The 22,782-nt window shown below is 44.6% G+C and overlaps 1 protein-coding gene across 2 annotated transcripts in view; it reads right to left on the reverse strand.

The window, feature by feature from the left end:
• Positions 1 to 4,752: 4,752 nt before the first annotated feature.
• Positions 4,753 to 22,782, reverse strand: part of TREH (trehalase) — a 51,559-nt gene continuing 33,529 nt past the window's right edge. The window contains exons 9-15 of one of the 2 annotated variants that reach the window (XM_044289574.1): positions 19,922 to 19,971; positions 19,651 to 19,839; positions 16,373 to 16,590; positions 13,622 to 13,733; positions 12,029 to 12,141; positions 7,782 to 7,835; positions 4,753 to 5,799 (exon numbers count right to left, since the gene is read on the reverse strand). In XM_044289574.1, coding sequence (XP_044145509.1) covers positions 5,659 to 5,799; positions 7,782 to 7,835; positions 12,029 to 12,141; positions 13,622 to 13,733; positions 16,373 to 16,590; positions 19,651 to 19,839; positions 19,922 to 19,971 — 877 coding nt within the window. In that variant the 3' untranslated portion in view covers positions 4,753 to 5,658. The remainder of the gene's footprint in view (positions 5,800 to 7,781; positions 7,836 to 12,028; positions 12,142 to 13,621; positions 13,734 to 16,372; positions 16,591 to 19,650; positions 19,840 to 19,921; positions 19,972 to 22,782) is intronic. The other variant, XM_044289575.1, reaches the window with a different exon arrangement.

Here is a 22,782-nt window from a genome sequence, read left to right on the forward strand (position 1 = left end):
GCTCTAAAGAAAAGGGCGTTCTCCTACATGGCCTTGAAAATGTATTCACACTTCTTAAACTCTTTCACATTTTTTCATGTTACACCCAGAAATGTGTTTGATTTTGGATTTTATGTGATAGACCAACACAAAGTAGGAAGTATGTGTAAAGTGAAAAAAAAATTATAGATGGTTTTAATTTTTTTAAATAAGAATCTGGAAAGTGTGGCGTGCATTTGTATTCAATACTTTGTAGGACCACTTTTCACTGCAATTACAGCTGCAGGTCTTTTGGGGTCTGTCTCTACCAGCTTTATACATCTAGAGGCTGAAATTGTTGCCCATTTTCTTTGCAGAAGAGCTCACACTCAGATTGGATGGAGAACGTCGGTGAGCAGCAATTCTCAAGTTCTGCCTTAGATTCTCAGTGGGATTTAGGTCTGGATGACTAGGCCAGTCTAACACATGGATATATTCTATTGTAGCTCTGGCTGTAGGTTTAGGGTCATTGTCCTGCTGGAAGGTGAACCTCCGCCGCAGTCTCATGTATTTTGCAGCCTCTAACAGGTTTCCTCCAGGATTGCCCTGTATTTAGCTTCACCCATCTTCCCATCAACTCTGACCAGCTTCCCTGTCCCTGCTGAAAAAAAAGCCCGAAGCTGCCACCACCATGTTTCACGGTGGGGATGGTGTGTTCAGGGTGATGTGCAGTGTTAGTTTTCTACCACACATAGCATTTTGCATTTAGGCCAAAAAGTTAAACTTTGGTCTCATCTGACCAGAGCACCTTCTTCCACATGGTTGCTGTGTCCCCTACATGGCTTGTGGCAACCTGCAAACAGGATTTCTTATGGCTTGCTTTCAGAAATGGCTTTTTTCTTGCCACTCTTCTATAAAGGCCACATTTGAGGAGTACACGACTAATAGTTGTCCTGTGGACAGATTCTCCCACCTGAGCTGTGGATCTCTGCAGCTCCTCCAAAGTGACCATGGGCCTCTTGGCTGCTTCTCCTTGCCAGTGCTCTCCTTGCCTGGGCTCTCAGTTTAGGTGGACGGCAATGTCTTGGTAGGTTTGCAGTTATGCAATACTCCTTCCATTTTGGATGATAGATTGAACAGTGCTCTGTGAGATGTTCAGAGCTTGGAATATTTTTTATAACTCCTGCTTTACACTTCTCTACAACTTTATCCCTAAACCTTACTGGTGTGTTCCTTGGTTTTCATGATGCTGTTTGATCACTAATGCTCTCTAACAAACCTCTGAGGCCTTCACAGAACAGCTGTAGTTATACTGAGAATACATTACACACAGGTGGACTCTATTTACTAATGAGGTGACTTCTGAAGGCAGTTGGTCACACTGGACATTATTTAGGGGTATCAGAGTACAGGGGACTTAATACCAAATGAAAGCCACACTTTCCAGATTTGTATTTTAAAAAAAATCTTCCTACTTTGTGTTGGTCTATCACATAAAATCCCAGTAAAATACATTTAAGTTTGTGAGGGTAACCTTAAAAAATTTGGAAAAGTTCAAGGGGCATGAATACTTCTTCAAGGCACTGTATGTCCTGTTGCTGGCATCTTTAACCACCTCAGCCCCCCCCCAGCTGAAACACCCTTAATGACCAGAGCACTTTTTACACTTCTGCACTACACTACTTTCACCGTTTATTGCTCAGTCATGCAACTTACCACCCAAATGAATTTTACCTCCTCTTCTTCTCAATAAGGCTGGGTTCACACGGGCGTGACGGATTGGCTCAGGATGCGTTCAGGGTGCGTTCAGTGAAACTCGCACTATTTTGCAAGCAAGTTCAGTCAGTTTTGTCTGCGATTGCGTTTAGTTGTTCAGTTTATTCCGCGCGGGTGCAATGCGTTTTGATGCGTTTTTCACGCGCGTGATAAAAAACGGAAGGTTTACAAACAACATCTCCTAGCAACCATCAGTGAAAAACGCATTGCACCCGCACTTGCTTGCAGATGCAATGCGTTATTCACGCAGCCCCATTCACTTCTATGGAGCCAGGGCTGCGTGAAAAACGCAGAATATAGAACATGCTGCGATTTTAAAGCATTGCAGAAGTGATGCGTGAAAAAAAACGCTCATGTACACAGACCCATTGAAATAAATGGGTCAGGATTCAGTGCGGGTGCAATACGTTAACCTACCGCATTGCACCCGCGTGGAAAACTCGCTCGTGTGAACGCAGCCTAATAGAGCTTTTATTTGGTGGTATTTCATTGCTGCTGACATTTTTACTTTTTTTGTTATTAATCGAAATGTAACAAAAATTTTCCCAAAAAATGACATTTTTCACTTTCAGTTGTAAATTATTTTTTTTTAAAACGACATCTATATATAAATTTTTCTCTAAATTTATTGTTCTACATGTCTTTGATTAAAAAAGAAATGTTTGGGTAAAAAAAAAAATGGTTTGGGTAAAAGTTATAGCGTTTACAAACTATGGTACAAAAATGTGAATTTCCGCTTTTTGAAGCAGCTCTGACTTTCTGAGCACCTGTCATGTTTCCTGAGGTTCTACAATGCCCAGACAGTAGAAAAACCCCACAAATAACCCCATTTCGGAAAGTAGAAACCCTAAGGTATTCGCTGATGAGCATAGTGAGTTCATAGAACTTTTTATTTTTTGTCACAAGTTAGCGGAAAATGATGAATTTTTTTTTTTTTTTTTTCCTTACAAAGTCTCATATTCCACTAACTTGTGACAAAAAATAAAAACTTCCATGAACTGACTATGCCCATCATGAAATACCTTGGGGTGTCTTCTTTCCAAAATGGGGTCACTTGTGGGGTAGTTATACTGCCCTGGCATTTTAGGGGCCCAAATGCGTGCAAAGTAGTTTGAAATCAAAATGTGTAAAAAATGGCCTGTGAAATCCTAAAGGTGCTCTTTGGAATGTGTGCCCCTTTGCCCACCTAGGCTGCAAAAAAGGGTCACACATGTGGTATCGCCGTACTCAGGAGAAGTTGGGGAACGTGTTTTGGGGTGTATTCTTACATATACCCTATGCTGGGTGATATAAATATCTTTGTCAAATGCCAACTTTGTATAAAGAAATGGGAAAAGTTGTTTTTTGCCGAGATATTTCTCTCACCCAGCATGGGTATATGTAAAATGACACCCCAAAACACATTGAGTACGGCGATACCACATGTGTGACACTTTTTTGCAGCCTAGGTGGGCAAAGGTGCCCACATTCCAAAGAGCACCTTTCAGATTTCACAGGCCATTTTTTTACAGATTTTGATTTCAAACTACTTTGCACGCATTTGGGCCCCTAAAATGCCAGGGCAGTATAACTACCCCACAAGTGACCCCATTTTGGAAAGAAGACACCCCAAGGTATTTCGTGATGGGCATAGTGAGTTCATGTTAGTTTTTATTTTTTGTCACAAGTTAGTGGAATATGAGACTTTGTAAGAAAAAAAAAAAATCATCAATTTCCGCTAACTTGTGCCCAAAAAAATGTCTGAATGGAGCCTTACAGGGGGGTGATCAATGACAGGGGGGTGATCAGGGAGTATATATGGGGTGATCACCACCCTGTCATTGATCACCCCCCTGTAAGGCTCCATTCAGACATCCGTATGTGTTTTGCAGATCCGCTGTGTCCGTGTTTTGCGGATCCACGGATCCGCAAAACACATATGGACGTCTGAATGGAGCCTTACAGGGGGGTGATCAATGACAGGGGGGTGATCAGGGAGTGTATATGGGGTGATCACCCCCTGTAAGGCTCCATTCAGACGTCCGTATGTGTTTTGCGGATCCGATCCGTGGATCCGTAAAACACATACGAACGTCTGAATGGAGCCTTACAGGGGGATGATCAATGACAGGGGGGGTGATCAATGACAGGGGGGTGATCAGGGAGTCTATATGGGGTGATCAGGGGTTAATAAGTGACCAGGGTGGGTGTAGTGTAGTGTAGTGTGGTGCTACTTATTACTGAGCTACCTGTGTCCTCTGGTGGTCGATCCAAGCAAAAGGGACCACCAGAGGACCAGGTAGCAGGTATATTAGACGCTGTTATCAAAACAGCGTCTAATATACCTGTTAGGGGTTAAAAAAATCTCATCTACAGCCTGCCAGCGAGCGATCGCCGCTGGCAGGCTGTAGATCCACTCGCTTACCGGCCGATCCTGTGAACGCGTGCGCCTGTGTGCACGCGTTCACAGGAAATCTCGCGTCTCGCGAGATGACGCGCCGATGCATCTAGGAGGAATGAATCGACCGCCGCCAAGATGCATCCCTGCGTTAGGCGGTCGGGAAGCAGTTAAAGGGGTTGGCAACCCCCGCTCCTGGGCAGAGTGCGCTGGCTCCCAGTTCCTGCACTCTCCCACCTCTGCTCGGATCCCTGGATGTAAAATCCCATTTTGACGCCAGTGCAGCAAATCGATGGCCGCAGTGATGACCTGCTCCCCTAGCATCACGTGACAATTTGTCATGACGCAAATGGAGCAGGTCACCGCTGCTACCAGCCATGGTCAAAATGGAACTTTACATTCAGGGACCTGAGCTGAGCAGTGGAGGCCAGAGAGCACAGGAGCTGGGAGCCAGCATTGGGATGCAGGGTGGTATGCTACCTGTTGTAGGTCTCCCCAAGAGGGGGGAGTTTGCCAAACTTAATCCCCACCCCCAAACGTGCACAACCCCTTTAAAGTGCTTGAGGGAAGATGTTGGGGCCCCTTTTGCTCTCCCCATCCTGAAACACGTTTCTATTATACAGAGTTGAACACAGATGAAATATTTTTGTTGCTTTTTATTTATTAAAGAAATTTTAAAATTATATGAAAATGTTACACAGTGCGTATTACAGTGGAACGTGGAGTAGAAAGCAGATAAGAAGAACACATGGCATCCCATTTGTGTAAACTGTGCCAAGTTTATAAAGGCCACCGCATACCTCCAAATACAAAATGCAGGAAATACACATCTGTCAACATTTCCAGCGGCCTAAACCTAGTCTATCACTGTAAATCCGAGATAGATGGAAGATTAAAGGGGTTCTCCAAGCTTTTAATATTGGTGACCTATCCTCAGGATAGTTAATCAATATCAGATCAGCGGGGATCCGACACCGTATGAAGGGAACGCATGCGCAGTTTGCACGTGGCATCTCTGCTGCTATATCTATGGCGAACAAGAAGAGAAAAGGAAGATGGCACGTGCACCCTGCGCGCGCCTTCCCTTTATACAGCTGATCGGCGGGGGTGTCGGGTCCCACCGATCTGATATTGATGACCTATTCTGACGATAGGTCATCAACATGAAAAGCTAGGAGAACCCCTTTAATGGCCAATAGCTAGAAGTCTACGTACCAGAAATGTCAAGAATTTTTGGTGCCAAACTGTGCATACAATGTCCATAGCAGAATATACGGTCAGCCCTGTGGATGGGATTTGAGCAAACCTCACCCACATGCTGTAGACGTTTTTTCTTTTAGAAATTAAAGGGGTTGTCCAGGATCAGAAAAAGATCTCTGCTTTCTTCCACAGTTTGTGCGTGGTATTGTAAACTGCGTGAACTGGTATGTTCAGTTTTTTGGGATATCTCCATTATAAATAAGAGGAATACGCACTAAGCTCGTGTGAGAGAACCTTAGACAGTCAAGTGAATTAGTCATTGAGGGTGGCAAGTGGTGGTCCGGGGGTCATATCCAAAAAGTAATGATTGATATAGGTAGTGTGAAAAGTAGCCCAGAGAAGGTGGCGCTGGCGGCGGAGCTCGTCAGGCGCGAGCTGTAGAGGTCCAGCAGCTGTATAATCACTCCATTGGTCCATCCGAAGCCCAACTGTGGAGAAGAAGAAGACTGTGTGGTGAGAGGATCTATACCAGAGCTACGAAGTAAGTCCTCATAATGAGTCACTTCAAAGGGGTTGTCCCACAAATAATATTCTACATTTTACAAACCAGCACCTGGATCCAAATACCTTTGTAATTGTATGTTATTAAAAATTTAGTCTGTTCATGGAGTTATTCAATAAAATGTATCTGTATAGCGCCACCTGCTGTTTGTTTTTTTCCTTACTTCTATGTCCACCTCACTGGTTGCAAATGTTCACTTCCATTCTTCCACTGCCACCAGCCATGTTTTTATGTTAGAAGCTGTGACAGAACTACCACTGAAGGGACACACCCCTTGAGAAAGGATACACACCTGAACTGTAATCAGGAGAGAGATACAGCTGAAAGGACAGTCCCCCTGAGCTGTGATAGGGAGAGAGCTGCAGATGAAAGGACACACCCCTGAGCTGTGATAGGGAGATAGCTGCAGATGAAAAGACACACCCCAGAGCTGTGATAGGGAGAGAGCTACAGATGAAAAGACACACTCCTAAGCTGTGATAGGGAGAGAGCTACAGATGAAAAGACACACCCCTGAACTGTGATAGGGAGAGAGCTACAGATGAAAAGACACACCCCAGAGCTGTGATAGGGAGAGAGCTACAGATGAAAAGACACACCCCTGAGCTGTAATAGGGAGAGAGCTACAGATGAAAGGACACACCCCTGGGCTGTGATAGGGAGAGAGCTACAGATGAAAAGACACACCCCAGAGCTGTGATAGGGAGAGAGCTACAGATGAAAGGACACACCCCTGGGCTGTGATAGGGAGAGAGCTACAGATGTAAAGACACACCCCAGAGCTCTGATAGGGAGAGAGCTACAGATGAAAAGACACACCCCAGAGCTGTGATAGGGAGAGAGCTACAGATGAAAAGACACACCCCTGAGCTGTGATAGGGAGAGAGCTACAGATGAAAAGACACACCCCAGAGCTGTGATAGGGAGAGAGCTACAGATGAAAAGACACACCCCAGAGCTGTGATAGGGAGAGAGCTGCAGATAAAATACACACCCCTGAACTGTGATAGGGAGAGAGCTACAGATGAAAAGACACACCCCTTAGCTGTGATAGGGAGAGAGCTTGCAGATGAAAGGACACACCCCAGAGCTGTGATAGGGAGAGAGCTGCAGATAAAATACACACCCCTGAGCTGTGATAGGGAGAGAGCTACAGATGAAAAGACACACCCCTTAGCTGTGATAGGGAGAGAGCTGCAGATGAAAGGACACACCCCAGAGCTGTGATAGGGAGAGAGCTGCTGCAGAAAGGACACACTCCTTGAGCTATGATAGGAAGAGAGCTGCAGCAAGATGGAAATGCAGGCCTGAGGATAATCTAGCAGAAGAATTGGAGCAATGAATGGGGAGATCTCTGGATCCATGTGAGGTACAGGGCTGGTTCCAGCTTTGTAAGGCCACATGCACACAACCATATGTATATTACGGTCCACAAACTGCGGATCCACAAAATACGGATATCGTCGGTGTGCCATCCACATTTTTTTGTGGATCTCATTTTGCGGACCAGGTAAGTAGGAATTTTCTGTTTCAGCAGGCAGGCTGCAGGTACTTGCTTAAAGGGGTTCTCCGGGCTTTTTATATTGATGACCTATCCTCGGGATAGGTCATCATTATCAGATCGGCAGGGGTTCGGCATCCCCACCGATTAGCTCTATGAAGGGAAGGCGTGTGCATGTGCCGTCTCCCTTCTCTCTTCCTGTCCGCTGCTGCTATGTCTATGGCGAGCAGGAAGAGAGACAGGAGAAGGCACGCCACATGCCTTCTCTTCATACAGCTGACCGGCGGGGGTGTCGGACCCCTGCCCATCTGACATTGACTACCTATCCTGAGGCTAGGTCATCAATATGAAAAGGCCAGAGAACCCCTTTAATGGCCGTTTAGCAAGACTCTTTGCTGGTCACTTACCTGTACGTCATATTCCCCTCCTCCACCTGGTTTGCCATCACCTTCAACATTATACTGCAGAGAGACAAGGAAAGCAAAGCTTCGCATCAGTACAATTTTCCTGTGGACTCATGACCACGTACTGCAGTTTTTATCTTGTTTGAATTATAATTTATATTGGGGACTTAGATCTCTGTGGTTTTTTTTTTTTCTCACGGAGATCCAGGATGTCTTTCAGTCAATCCTGGGAAAAGTATGCAATCTAGCTATCCACCAGAAGACGGAAAACTCTCTACTAGAGCAGGGATGGCCAACCTGCGGCGCTCCAGCTGTTGTAAAACTACAACTCCCACCATGTCCTGCTGTAGGCTAATAGCTTTAGGCAGTCTGGGCATGCTGGGAGTTGTAGTTTTGCAACAGCTGGAGAGCCTCAGGTTGACCATCCCTGCTGTAGAGATGTAACTTTACATGTGAAGACATCGGGACCAGAACTGTGTTGTCTAATAAGCCTTTTCATTTTCCTTCATAGAGATTGAGTGTTTGCAAAACTATGGTATTTTGCCCCGATTTCATGGTAACTGCAGCCTCAATGTAACCAAAGTGCCTGAATAGACACTAACCCGGAAGAGGAACCACAGAACCACATTGCGTTGATCTCATTAAGCACGTGAATGCTGTGGCCGGTGATTGGCCGGATGATCAAATACTGGTACAGAACATCCAAAAGCTCCAGACTATGTGACCCGAGGGAACATGAGAACGGTATCTGACAGCTCTGGAGTGGCAGGGGATTAGAAGGTATTGGCTTCCTTTCGGTAAATGATGCCAGGTAAAATTGGACTTTTAAAGGGTTTTTTCCACAATGAAACATTACATTTTGTTAGATCATTCAAAATAGAACAATTTTTCAATTGCTCATGTATAGATATTTGTCAGGACCTTTGGTGTGCGCTGTGACACCTAAGCCACGCTTGCTATTGCCTGTGGCAACGTGTTGCTGTTTCAGCATGCGAAGGCAGTGTCACGGCCTTTGTGGTGTGTGCCGTGACATGGTTGCCTTGCATGTTGTTGCCTGCGGGAACGTGTAGCTTTTTCTGCTGTGTGTGCACTTCCCCTTTAAGTTGTTTCCTCCTCTGTCCGGTGCTGGAGGGGTTAACCACCTTGTTGGGTGTGGTCACTAGGTACTTCAACTTAACTGTGGCTAGAGGCCAGGAGTCAGTGGTACTCCAGCCATGGGGTGTGCTGGAATTATTCTCCTGGTCTTCATGTTTCATCTCCCAGAATGAGGGCCTCCTAGTGGGACATGGAGGTCTCCAGCGATGTCTTCCCTCCCTTACATGTGTTGTGTGTTTGGTGTGAGGTTTATGATTTGGTGTGTTGTTATGTCTAGCTTGGTGTTCCATGTTTGGTTGCTTGACATTTCCCCTGTTTGTTGTCTTCCTCTGGAAGGGGGCTGGTTTCCCGGAGGGGTGAACCAATAGTCTGTATGCTGCGCTGCCCGGGGCCGCTGTGCATCTTGCTGCATGGAGGTCCAGGCAGTTACTGGTGTGCTGGTTTCCTGTATGTGTTGTTTGTACGGTGCCCGGTTTGGTGTGTGGGCTTCTGTACGTATGCACGGGTTCCAGTCGTGGTGGCAGCGGCAGGTAAGTGTGTTTTCCGGTGTTCTTACCTGCCGATCCAGTTGCTGCATATGGTCTTTTCCTTTCCCTGCTTCTAGACCTTTTGAGACTCCTGTTTTTCTGTGTCCTGGAAGAACAGGGCGCCTCTCCTTTGTGAGGGATTCTCAGGGCCTCAGGTATCCAGGGTATGAGCCACTGCATCTCCCCATCGCTCGGATCAAAACATCCGGCGACGGGGGGAGCAGCCAATAGCAGGCCACGATGGTGACCAGCCTCAAGGGGGCGCACCCCTATTGCTACTTGCTGTTGGCTGCTCCCCACATCGCCGGATGTTTTGATCCAAGTGACGAGGAGATGCCGAGGGGGTGTCACGATCACTCCCAGGCTAAGTGTTAGAAGGTCAGAGAGGCTGCCTGTGTGTGATGTCATCTGACAGCCTCTTTTAATTTCACTTTGTTGTTGATGGTAATGACCACACCTCTAGCCTTGCCTTCTGGTATCTGGTCTGAGTCAAGACCCCTGTTCCTTCTGCTTAAGGAACAGGTCGTCTTTGGGCCTTTTCACTACCTCAGGGCATTACAGGGTAGTCAGACTTTAGGTTCCAATGAATGAACTGTCCTACCACTAAGGTCCGTTCATTCGGTTAGCAGTCAGCGCTAGGGTTAGGATTCATTAGGTGGTGACCTTTTCCTCTCCCTAGCTTCTAGGCCAACCCCCCCCCCTCTTGTGTTGGGTGTGGTGTTCCCTCCCACACCATGTCATGACAGGGAGCCCGGGAGCAGGTAAGTATAGCCCATACAAGGGGCCTGGGCATTCCAAGAGGTTGCGCTGGTGAGAAAGTTCTCTTCCTTGGGAGCGACCTCTTTGCATATTGGTTTCCCATGGAGCATTACCAATAAGTTTCCATACCATGAAGTACTTCCCCCAAGTGTCCATATAGAGCTAATCTTTTTAAGGAGATTCAGCACTCTGCCTAAACCACATTCAAAGTATCACACCCAGCCAGCAAGAATCCTACTGGATCTTGGGCTTGGCTATTTTCCCTTGTCAAATCCCAAGGCTTGTTGGAAAGTCAGATTATGACTCATAGGGAGCCAGGTTGGCGAGATGGTTCTCTTCCTTGAGGGAATCAAAAGAACACAGGGGGTACCAAATTCAAGTATGGAGCAGTATGAATATCTAGAAACAGGAGCATTATTCCCCATGTAACTGCTGAGGCCAGCGATAGGTTGCAGCAATCCCATGGGGTAGTTTGGGATATCATCGATGTAGCACCAGAATACAAAGACAAGCAGGGAGCACTGGAATGGCAGGAATCAGACAAGTGAGTACGGCTGCTTTTCTTATTTTATGACACTCTATCCATGCTAGAATTTTGGGGTGTCAGAAAACCCCTTTAAAACTATATTTTACCTTTAACTTCTATTGTACTATACCTACTTGTAAGGCTTTATGAGCAGCCATATTACAGAATTATGAAGTAGACACCTGTAAAACAGCACCCATTGACATACATGTGCTCACATTGTACCTTCATGTATCAATGGCTTTATATTACAGAGCTGCAGGGCCTCATTGTACTGATCTTAGATCCAGATAGCCAGTCCATTTCATAGTGTGGCAGACACCTGAGGCAATTAACTACCTCCACAGAAGTAAAGTCTTTCATGCCATAAACAAGCGGTACCTTACTGTCTGAATCCACTGCATGGCCTTAGTGGTTCTAGACCTTCTATGGTTGTCTGTTCCCTTCCCCTAAGGCAGGGATGCCCAACCTGCGACCCTCCAGCTGTTGCAAAACTACAACTCCCAGCATGCCTGGACAGTGCTATCAGCTTACAGAAGGGCATGATGGGAGTTGTATTTTTACAACAGCTGGAGGGCAGGCAGGTTGAGCATCCTTGCCCTAAGGGATAGTCTCTCAGTTAAATAGCTTTTCAGCCTCAGAGTGGTATCTTCTGGATTAGGCTTCTCTCTGGGCCTAATTTGCAGGAGCTCACACATGTAGGTCTTGGCTTTAGCATCTCTCAGCTAGGACTCTCTAGCCAGGGAGTGGACGAAGTCCATCACCCTGGTAACCTAATCAACTCTACCAGTGTTAACTACATATTGCCCATACATTGCCATTAGGTATACATAGTGCACAAAGAAATAAGTGATTTAACATGTAACTTAGTAACACTAAATTAACCCTTTGCAGTGCTTCTCTGGGGCACTGCAGTTGCAGGTAGCATGTTATCAGGCAGGAGGAGCAGAGCAGATTGATATATAGTTTTATGGGAATGATTCAGTAAGTGAACTGCTTGCCGGATCCTCACAACGCAAGTGTGAAAGTACCCTAAATTCCCCATTTATTTCAATTCCTGCTCATTGTGGGCTTTGAAGTCCAGGAGGTGGAGCTATCATCGATTGACAGCTATCTGTGTATACACAGTCATAGAGGGCAGGCTGTCAATCACTGATAGGACCTCCTCCTGGACTACAAAGCCCAGAACATGAAGGAATTGAAATAAATGAAACAGAAGTTATACTGAATCTTTTCCTACAGGACTATACAACAATCTGCTCAGCTCCTCCTGCTCTATAACAGGCTACCGGAAGATTACATAGCATTTTATGTTATTTATTCCCTTTAAACTGACAACTTACCTTTTCAAACATAGCTTTGTATTTATCATAAGCCTTATAGTTGACTGTCACCCACTTTTGAGCTAAACTAAATGCAATGTCCTGTGCTTTTTTAGATTGGGTCTTCTCCAAACCTGCCAGAGATGAGACAATGAGTTGGAGTACATGTCATACTTGAAGGATATGGTAATAAACCCCACTTAAATTTCTGGAACACATTTACTTTCACATGTGCTAAAGTTATCTGTCAGTCTGTTCCAGGCAGAGAAACAGCCTGCCGGAGCTTTTCACTGCTGAAGCCCATTGGCTATAATGGGATCTGGAGGGGATTTGGCCAGTTTCCAGTATGAGCTCTCAGATGTTTGAGATGGCACCGGAGCTCCTGTGAGCGCTGCGGCTTTCTCACAGCTTTTCACATGGCTTAGGAGCAGCTCAGCCCCACAAAAGTGAATGGGGCTGAGCGCGATACCAAGCGCAGCCACTATACAATGTACGGCGCTGTGCTTGGTAAGCTGCCAGAAGACCGCGGGTCTCACAGGAGCACCAGTGCCTTCTCAAACAGCTGATCGGCCGGGGTCCCGGGTGTCGGACCCCACCTATCAGATACTGATGACCTAGCATTGTTTTGGAAGAAAGCAGCCAGGTTTCTTCGAGTCCTAAACAAACCTTTCATGTGGCATCCACAGGACATGCCATAGAAGTCTGATAGGTGTGGGTCCCATGAGGCAGCCATGAGATGGGGCCCTGTTATCGAGATAGCTGCCGGTCTTACCTGTTGGACTTGCTCCTTTCAGACATCAGATATGCCATAAATGTCCAGAGGGGAATATAGCCCCCCACTAGCAACCATACTTTACATTATTATTCCTCAACTAGCAGCTCAATGATGTAGCTTTTGATGCTCCACTAATTGATTAGTCTGAACTTAACTGATGTAAACACTCAACTTTGAGAAGTATTGGGTGTGATACTGCAGCAAATGATGCAGCAGAGCCACTGCGACTTCTTGACAGCCCCTTTCTGGCCCACGGGGGTTGATAAATTTCCCCCATGGCCTCTACCATCTCATCTATGAAAGCTTGTAACTCCTTCCAACTTGACTTTGCTCTCTCAGTATCTTCTCTCATTGGTGCCATCCATGCTAATCATGGCTAAAGGTGGCCAAACACCTTCAATAGCTGAGTGTTCAGCCAACAGCTGTTCTTTCTGATCCCTCCATACACATGCACCCCTGGTTCCTTTCCCTCCCCATCCGCCATATGCTGAATTAGTCCCATCAAAATCAGTGGATCTGGTTAATGTAAATCAAAAAATGTATGGCCAGTATTGCCGTAGGCAAAATGACCATTGTTGTACTGTAAATGGACTTGTCTGTGCTCAAGGGATGTTTACTGAATCAATCTTCTGACTGGTACTTCTCCATAATTTGGTCACAAATATGAGTCGTCTAAGACTATGGCCTTCACAGGGTTGTTTCTAATAGGACATGACTCAAGTGGACCTTCAAATTACCAGGACGCTGACTGAACAGTAAATGTACCCGACTATACCATGTCATCTTAACTGAGAAATATCACCACAAATATGACACATAAAGTGTTACGTGCTTCTCACCTTCAATCACTATGTGCTGTAAAGGCGGCCAGGCATTTGGAAAATCCCACTGCTCACCACTTTCTTTAAAAGACGTTGGAAGTCCATTCTGATATGATAGTGCTCCACTTGTCTGCAAATGATAAAGAAAGTAATATGTAGAGGATACGGTTGGCCCTGCTGTAGGTGTGGGATTTAATTTGGGGCTGCACTGATCGAATGTGAGTAGTGGTGGTGCTCAGCATAAAAAAAGAAGTAGTATTTGCAAAAAAGGAGAGAAAAGAAAAAAGAATGCAGCACTTACCAAAAAATACTCTTTGCAGCTTTATTCACATAAAAAGGTCAACGTCATGCGGGCAAAACACAGCTAGAAGGCAACAGCCGTTTTTCAAAAAGCGCAACAAGCACGAAACGGCTGTTGCCTTCTAGCTGTGTTTTGCCCACATGACGTTGACTTTTTTATGTGAATAGGCCTCATGCACACGACCGTAGTTGTGGTCCGCATCCGAGCCGCAGTTTTTTGCGGCTTGGGTGCGGACCCATTCACTTCAATGGGGCTGCAAAAGATGCGGACAGCACTCCGTGTGCTGTCCGCATCCTTTGCTCCGTTCCGTGGCCCCGCAAAAAAAATATAGCATGTCCTATTCTTGTCCGTGATGCGGACAAGAATAGGCATGTCTACAATGGGCCGCCCGCTCCGTTCCGCAAAGTGCGGAAGGCACACGGACGGCTTCTGTTATTTGCGGATCCGCGGTTTGCGGACCGCAAAAAAAGGCACAGTTGAGTGCATGAGGCCTAAAGCTGCAAAGAGTATTTTTGGGTGAGTGCCGCATTCTTTTTTCTTTTCTCTCCTTTGTTCTAAAGAAAGATAATCACAGACACACATCGGGTCACATAATCTTTTATATTCTTTAGGAAGCAGAGAGGAGCATATCGAATTCGAGCCAAATTTTTACAAAAATATGATTTGAAACCGAATCCAAATTTTGGGCAATATAGTTGGGCTAAATTTATAAAATTGGGGTCAGCTATTTTACAGACCAGAAGACAGGAAAGGTGAAGAAGGAGGATAACATATCCCCGGGAGGTGTCTGTGTGTACATACTGGCAGGCATTTGCTGTTTAATAGCGAAAATGTTTGGATTATATAAAAAAAAGGACAAAAGCTAAGTTATTAACCCCTTAGTGACCAAGCCTGTTTGGGCCTTAATGACCAAGCCAAATTTTGGAAATCTGACATGTGTCATTTTAGCTTAGAATAACTTTGTAACGGTTTTGCACATCAAAGTACGGTAATTCTGACATTGTTTTCTCGTCACATATTGTACTTTACTTAGGTGGTAAAATTCTACCGATAAAATATGCGTATCTTTATTAAAATAGTGAAAATTTATGAAAATTTGTAAAAATTGCCACATTTTCCTATTTTCAACTGCAATATTTCACATACATACATAAATACTATTCAATATTTTTATCAGAAATATATTTCCACATCTTTACTTTATTTTGGCTGCACTTACAAAAAAAAAATTACTTTATTTTATTTTATTTAGGAGACTGAACATTTTACCATAAATTTTTAAATTTTTGAAGTACATATTTTTTCCTGCAACAAGCCAAGTTTGCAGAGGCTTATAAGTGTCAGAATAATAGAACCCCCCAAAAGTGACCCCATTTTAAAAACTAGGCCCCTTAACGTATTTATCTATGGGTGTAATGAGTTTTTTGACCCACTAGCTTTTTAAAGAAATGAATGCTAAGAAGGTGAAAAAAAAATTAAATTTTCATTTTTTTACACAAAAGTATTAACCTAAAGACATATTTTTCCTACAGAGCACATTATTATTGGTCCCTGAAGGTTACTGTGCTGAAGGCAGATCTTCAGCACAGTACCCAGTGTGCATGTCTGCACCATTTATATATTTTTTAATTAGATGTGGGGGGGGGGAACCCTAATAACTTTATTTAACATATCTGGGGGCCATATTGCCCCAATCGGGGTGCTAGGGGGCCGCGATCGGGGTGCTGGGGGACCCGATCGGGGCATAATTTGAACTTCCCTCTCCTCTCCTGAGGAGAGAGACCTTACTGTGAGCGGCGGTGGCCGGCATTCAGTCTGCGCATGCGCCGGGCCGCCGCCGCCATCTTTCTTGAGGGTGGGGGGTGAGGATCGGGACCCAGCTTAGGACCAGAAGCGCTGGGGGACCCGATCGCTGTACCAGAGACTTTCTCCCTCCTCTCTTACATTTTCTGTGATCGCCGTGATAAAGTGTATTACGGCGATCATGTGATCAGAGACCGCTTGTCACGGTCTCTGATCACTGCCCCGAGCCCTCAGTTACCTCCGGTAGCTGCGACCACGGAGCTACAGCGATTGATTTTATCGCTGACTTGGGCTGAAGTGTAGCCGTAAAAAGGCGGCGCTCCAGCCCAAGGCCCCTTAGTGACTGCCGTAAAAACACGTATGGGTGGTCACTAAGGGGGTTAAACAGGCTACTTGTTACCACTGGTTGCCATTCGTTTACCTATAGCCATATATGTCACTGTCACTTTGACATTACTAATGCTGTCTTGGCATTGAAGAGCTTAAGGGGGGTTGGATACAGTCCTAGGAAACCCAAACGCGTCATCCACAACTTGTCAGGGCAATTGGAGCACTTTAGATTTGGGTCAAAATTATCGGTCGACCAAAACGGCTGAATCGAATTTCAGGAAGTTCATTCATCAATAGTCAGATGCATCAGTATTAATAGAAGAAAATGAACAAACCTCCAGATAGGAGACAGCTTTCTCTACAACCGCTGGGTCTGTGTAACATGAGGCCCAAAGTGGAGACAGGTTGGTAGGGTAGAAGTTTTTATTTCTACTAGTATTATTTCTATTATAGTCCAGCCAGATCCCTAGACTCTCATCCCAGAGTACAGCCTGTACAGCTTCAACTCGCTGGTTCAGGGCAGTTGAAAATTTTGATGCCTCATCAGGCATATCTATAGTAAAGAAACAGACAATAAAGCAAGTGATTATACAATGTAAAAAGAAGTGCAAGTAACATTTCACAGAACTGCAGTGTACAAGTACCGTGGAAAGAACCTTCCATTAGGAGATTTGTCAATGCACTGATAAATGTAAGTTCATGAATGCTATACTCATTGACAGAAAATAAAGCACCAAGAAGGAGTTGTTGGAATAAAACTATCTGTGTGAATGTAATGATGATATATGGAAGTGATTACAATATTAGAGCAAAAGGAGATGTTTATTGATAAAAAACTCTACAATAAAGGAGTCTCTAGGACCCTGTTGGGTGCCCCTAATCTGGATATAAGATGACATACAGCCTCTAGCCTGGATACAAGATGAGACACGGCCTCTAGCCTGGATACAAGACGAGAGGCAGCCTCTAGCCTGGATACAAGATGAGACACGGCCTCTAGCCTGGATACAAGATGAGAGATGGCCTCTAGCCTGGATACAAGATGAGATATGGCCTCTAGCCTGGATACAAGATGAGATATGGCCTCTAGCCTGGATACAAGATGAGATATGGCCTCTAGCCTGAATACAAGAGGAGATACGGCCTCTAGCCTGGATACAAGATGAGATACGGTTTTAGCCTGGATACATGATGAGATACAACCTTTAGCCTGGATATAAGATGAGATACGGCCTTTAGCCTGGATATAAGATGAGTTACGGCCTCTAGCATGGATAAAAGATGAGATACGCCTTTAGCATGGATACAAGATGAGATACAGCCTCTAGCCTGGATACAAGATGAGATACGGCCTTGTAGCCTGGATACAAGATGAGATACGGCCTTGTAGCCTGGATACAAGATGAGATACGGCCTTGTAGCCTGGATACAAGACGAGATACGGCTGGCCATGGAGGCATACAGGTTCTGTATGGTATCCCGCAGCACATTTGTCCACAGATGTTACAGCTGGGCCTGTAGATCCTACACACTCGTAGGTTGCTGAAGCTGGTGTCCCAGCTGGTCCCATAAATGCTTGACTGGTGATAAATCTGGTGATCGGGCAGCCAAGGAAGTGTTCTAATCTGGTGGAGACATTTATGGGAATCTCTTTCTGTGTGTGGTTGAGCATTAACCTGCTGAAAACTGCTAGTTTAAAGCCCTGCTATGAAGACAATGTATGTGGCCACAACGTGGCCTGCACATATCACTGAGCTGTTAGTGTCCCTCATTTCACTACTAGGGGTAATATAGTAACATAGTTTGTAAGGCTGAAAAAAGACGTTTATCCGCCAAGTTCAGTCTGTTATCCTGCAAAGTTGATACAGAGGAAGGCAAAAAGAAAACATGAGGAAGACAATTTTTCTAATTTTAGGGAACAAAAATTCCATCCTGACTCCAATCAGGCAATTAGAATAACTCCCTGGATCAACAACCTCTCCACAAATCTAATAACTATAACCTGTAATATTATTACACTCCAGAAATACACCCAGGCCCCTCTTTTAGTGAGTTCACCATCACTACCTCTTCAGGCAGAGAAGGGAGTGTGAATAAAGGTGCCACCTGTGTCTGGATGATGGACATCAAAAATGTGTGAGCTGCTTGTGCTTGTTAACATATGAAACTATCCTCTCTACTAGTGGGCTGTCTGGGTAATCTGCAGCCCGTTCACTTTGTGTGCGTGCCCTCAAGTATTAGCTGATCCTAACACTTCCTAAAAGACATGTCAGAACAACCTAGATGGTGGGAAGTTCATCATAATGACCATCCTGCTTCTCTCAGTGCAATGATGTGCCCCTTCTCAAAGTCTGTCGACGGGGAAAAACGTCTTAGAGTGCGTTGTACAGGCATGTCTAGCAGTCAACGATCTCTCACCAAGAGGTACACTACCCAAAAGTAGCCTCTTGGAGCCTTTTTTATAGGGTAATGGGGGAACCCTTTTTATGCTTTCTTGTGCCAAGACCCAATGTCTAACCAGACCACAACTGTAATATTTTACATGCCTGTCTGAGACATAACTTAACTGCATGTCGAGTCTTGCAGCAATCCGACATTTCTATCTGGGGTGGCATTTCTTTATTTTTTATCGATAAGTGTATATCCCTTTTAACTCCTTAAAGGGATATTCCCATCTCATTCTCCATTCATGACTGCAATTGGAATACTCAGAGGTAGCTGGGGTTATGGAAGCAAAGTAGGACAGGCTGCTCTGCCATTTCCATACCCTGGCCAACTCTGGCCGCCACATAGGATGAGTAAATGGCTGAAATGAGAATACATTTTAGGAGACACAACTGTAAATAGAATAATCAAGTTGCCTAAGCAGCCATCATGCCCATCAAGTATCCTATCTATTAGAATAAATCCAGTGCATGATACTCGCTGGACATCGGACAGTTGCCTGTGGGGTGGACAGGTGTCTTTAAATAGCTCAGACAGATGCTACTAAGTTAGATTAATGAGTGAACAGTAACAGGTCTTTGAGAGCCAGAATTCTTGGTGTTTCGCAGGTGTTCAAATACTTATGTTCAGCAGTGCAAGACAAATACATTCTTTAAAAGTCATACAATGTGATTTCCTTAATTTTTTTATTTTGTATTCTGTCTCTCAGAGTGGGAATGCACCTACAATGTGAATTTCACACCCCTCCATGATTTCTAAGTGGGAGAACTTGCAAAATCGCAGGGTGTTCAAATACTTCTGTTCCTCACTGCATTTGTACCATCGCTCCATCATAATGCCAACCAGCACCTCCCCGCTTGTTTAATTGACAGACCCTGAGATTCCAGTGCCATTAGCAATGACACGTAGGAAGTCAGGTTCACCAAATGGAGCGGCCTGCCCATGGTACAGCACAAACCTGAAGCATTTCTTAGGATCAGAGGTTCAGATTTTCCCAAGATTATGCTTTGGAGCACCCTACCCTTCATGGCGGTATACTGATTTTGGAGACAAAAGACTCCATTTAGAAGACAGAATGATGCTAAAACGCCCTTCTTCCTCTGACCCTTGTCGCTTTACATATCTCATTAGTTCAGGAAACAGTTTATTAGGTTAAGAGGTGTCTTACTTAAATCGGTGTAAAATTTAGCCATTAATCTCTCAACCCGACATAAGATGGCGTTGAGTTCCACAGGAATCATTACGCTTGTTTTCGTGTCCCTCAAAGTGTTCGTAGAACCAAAGAACCAGCGTGACGAGAAATCCCAACCAGACTCCGCAGCTGCTTTCAGCTCTGAATATAAAGACTGATCTGCACCTAAAGAAATAGAAAAGACTTAGTGACAGCCCTAAAGAATAATATAACGTCAACATAGAAGACAATGTGAATAAGGTCATACCTGCTGTGAGGTTCACAGCCAGCTCATAATCCTTAGAATATGACTCTGGCCTAAAAAATAGAATATTTAGAACTAAGTAACCATAATTTCCTCTTAGCCGGGACAAATGCTTAGATTTGATGGGTCAAGAAAATCCTTATGTCTGTATTTACATTTAAATGTCTTTATCGGATAAATAAAAATAGACATAATAGCCAATAACATGTTCCATCTCACCCTATAGTGCAGTATAATGTGCCCAAGTACAAACCGGATTCCCAAAAAGTTGGGACACTATACAAATCGTGAATAAAAACTGAATGCAATGATGTGGAGGTGCCAACTTCTAATATTTTATTCAGAATAGAACATAAATCACGGAACAAAAGTTTAAACTGAGAAAATGTACCATTTTAAGGGAAAAATATGTTGAATCAGAATTTCATGGTGTCAACAAATCCCCAAAAAGTTGGGACAAGGCCATTTTCACCACTGTGTGGCATCTCCCCTTCTTCTTACAACACTCAACAGACGTACTGGGGACCGAGGAGACCAGTTTCTCAAGTTTAGAAATAGGAATGCTCTCCCATTCTTGTCTAATACAGGCCTCTAACTGTTCAATCGTCTTGGGCCTTCTTTGTTGCACCTTCCTCTTTATGATGCGCCAAATGTTCTCTATAGGTGAAAGATCTGGACTGCAGACTGGCCATTTCAGTACCCGGATCCTTCTCCTACGCAGCCATGATGTTGTGATTGATGCAGAATGTGGTCTGGCATTATCTTGTTGAAAAATGCAGGGTCTTCCCTGAAAGAGATGACGTCTTGATGGGAGAATATGTTGTTCTAGAACCTGAATATATTTTTCTGCATTGATGGTGCCTTTCCAGACATGCAAGCTGCCCATGCCACACGCACTAATGCAACCCCATACCATCAGAGATGCAGGCTTCTGAACTGAGCGTTGATAACAACTTGGGTTGTCCTTGTCCTCTTTGGTCCGGATGACATGGCGTCCCAGATTTCCAAAAAGAACTTTGAATCGTGACTCGTCTGACCACAGAACAGTCTACCATTTTTCCACACTCCATTTTAAATGATCCCTGGCCCAGTGAAAACGCCTGAGCTTGTGGATCTTGCTTAGAAATGGCTTCTTCTTTGCACTGTAGAGTTCCAGCTGGCAACTGCGGATGGCACGGTGGATTGTGTTCACTGACAATGGTTTCTGGAAGTATTCCTGAGCCCATTCTGTGATTTCCTTTACAGTAGCATTCCTGTTTGTGGTGCAGTGTCGTTTAAGGGCCCGGAGATCACGGGCATCCAGTATGGTTTTACGGCCTTGACCCTTACGCACAGAGATTGTTCCAGATTCTCTGAATCTTCGGATGATGTTATGCACAGTTAATGATGATAGATGCAAAGTCTTTGCAATTTTCCGCTGGGTAACACCTTTCTGATATTGCTCCACTATCTTTCTGCGCAACATTGTGGGAATTGGTGATCCTCTACCCATCTTGGCTTCTGAGAGACACTCCCACTCTGAGAAGCTCTTTTTATACCCAATCATGTTGCCAATTGACCTAATTAGTGTTAATTGGTCTTCCAGCTCTTCGTTATGCTCAAATTTACTTTTCCCAGCCTCTTAATTGCTACTTGCAGAGAAAAAGGGGGTCAGTCAGCACATCCCAAAGCGCAGGGGCACGTTGCTATGGCTGAGAACAAGACTGTTAAACAAAACAAGCAATGCAACAGCTCACTGCAAACCAAATAAAGTACAAAATTGCATCATAATATCAAATGCTGAACTAATAAGTTAGAGATACTTGGCAAATCGTTTTGTACAAAATTATTTTAGCCCGTCTGCCGAACGTCAAGGCAATCTCTAGTTAGACGGGTTCCTAACACTAAATATACCTGTTATGTGCCATAGTGGCTATCATATAATTCAGAAAGTGCAGGTTCCACTTACATGCTGGATCCGCCTGAATTTCTGTCATTATAGGTGCCAAAATGGCCTCCATTATATCCAGGGAAAGCAGTTACCAGCATGCACGCCGGGCCCACTCCACACCACCCCTGGCGCCACATGGTCACCAAGGACTGCAATGAGAGTCCACACACTATCTCTCTCCTGGTGCCAGATGGTTTCAGTGAGTGAGGGGGAGCGGGCCAGGCTATATACTAACACTAATTAAAATCAACCTGTGGGACAAACGAGCTGGTCAGGAGTGCACGACTGAGGAGGCAGCCACACCTCCCTCACAAACTGCAGAGAAAAAGGGGGTCAGTCAGCACATCCCAAAGCGCAGGGGCACGTTGCTATGGCTTAATTGCTACTTGCCCCAACTTTTTGGGGATTTGTTGACACCGTGAAAATTTTAAATCAGCATATTTTTAGTTTAAAATGATACATTTACTCGGATTAAACGTTTGATTTGTCATCTACGTTCTATTACAAATAAAATATTGACATTTGCCATCTCCACATCATTGCATTCAGTTTTTATTCACAATTTGTTTAGTGTCCCAACTTTTTTGGAAACCGGTTTGTACCCCAGCAAAGCGTATCATAAATAATATCAATTAAACTCTTAAAGTGATTGTTTCATCAGAAAATGAGCTATTGTTTAAATCAAGAGGGTCATTTCTTAAGACCGGCGTTTTAGATGCCGGTCTTAATAACCCTTATATCTGGCGGTGGATCCGCCAAAGTTCTGAAGAGGTGCCGGCCTCTTACATAATTTCGGTGCACCCAGCGCCAGTCTAAATGTAAGACTGTTTCCTTGCTGTCTTACATTTAGACCATTTTCTACGCCTAAAACAAGCGTAGAAAATGTTGAATGAGACCGCCCTGCTGGCCCTTCCCCGCCCACATCGCGCCCACT

The sequence above is a fragment of the Bufo gargarizans genome, chromosome 4, assembly GCF_014858855.1.
Source record: "Bufo gargarizans isolate SCDJY-AF-19 chromosome 4, ASM1485885v1, whole genome shotgun sequence".
NCBI lineage: Eukaryota > Metazoa > Chordata > Amphibia > Anura > Bufonidae > Bufo > Bufo gargarizans.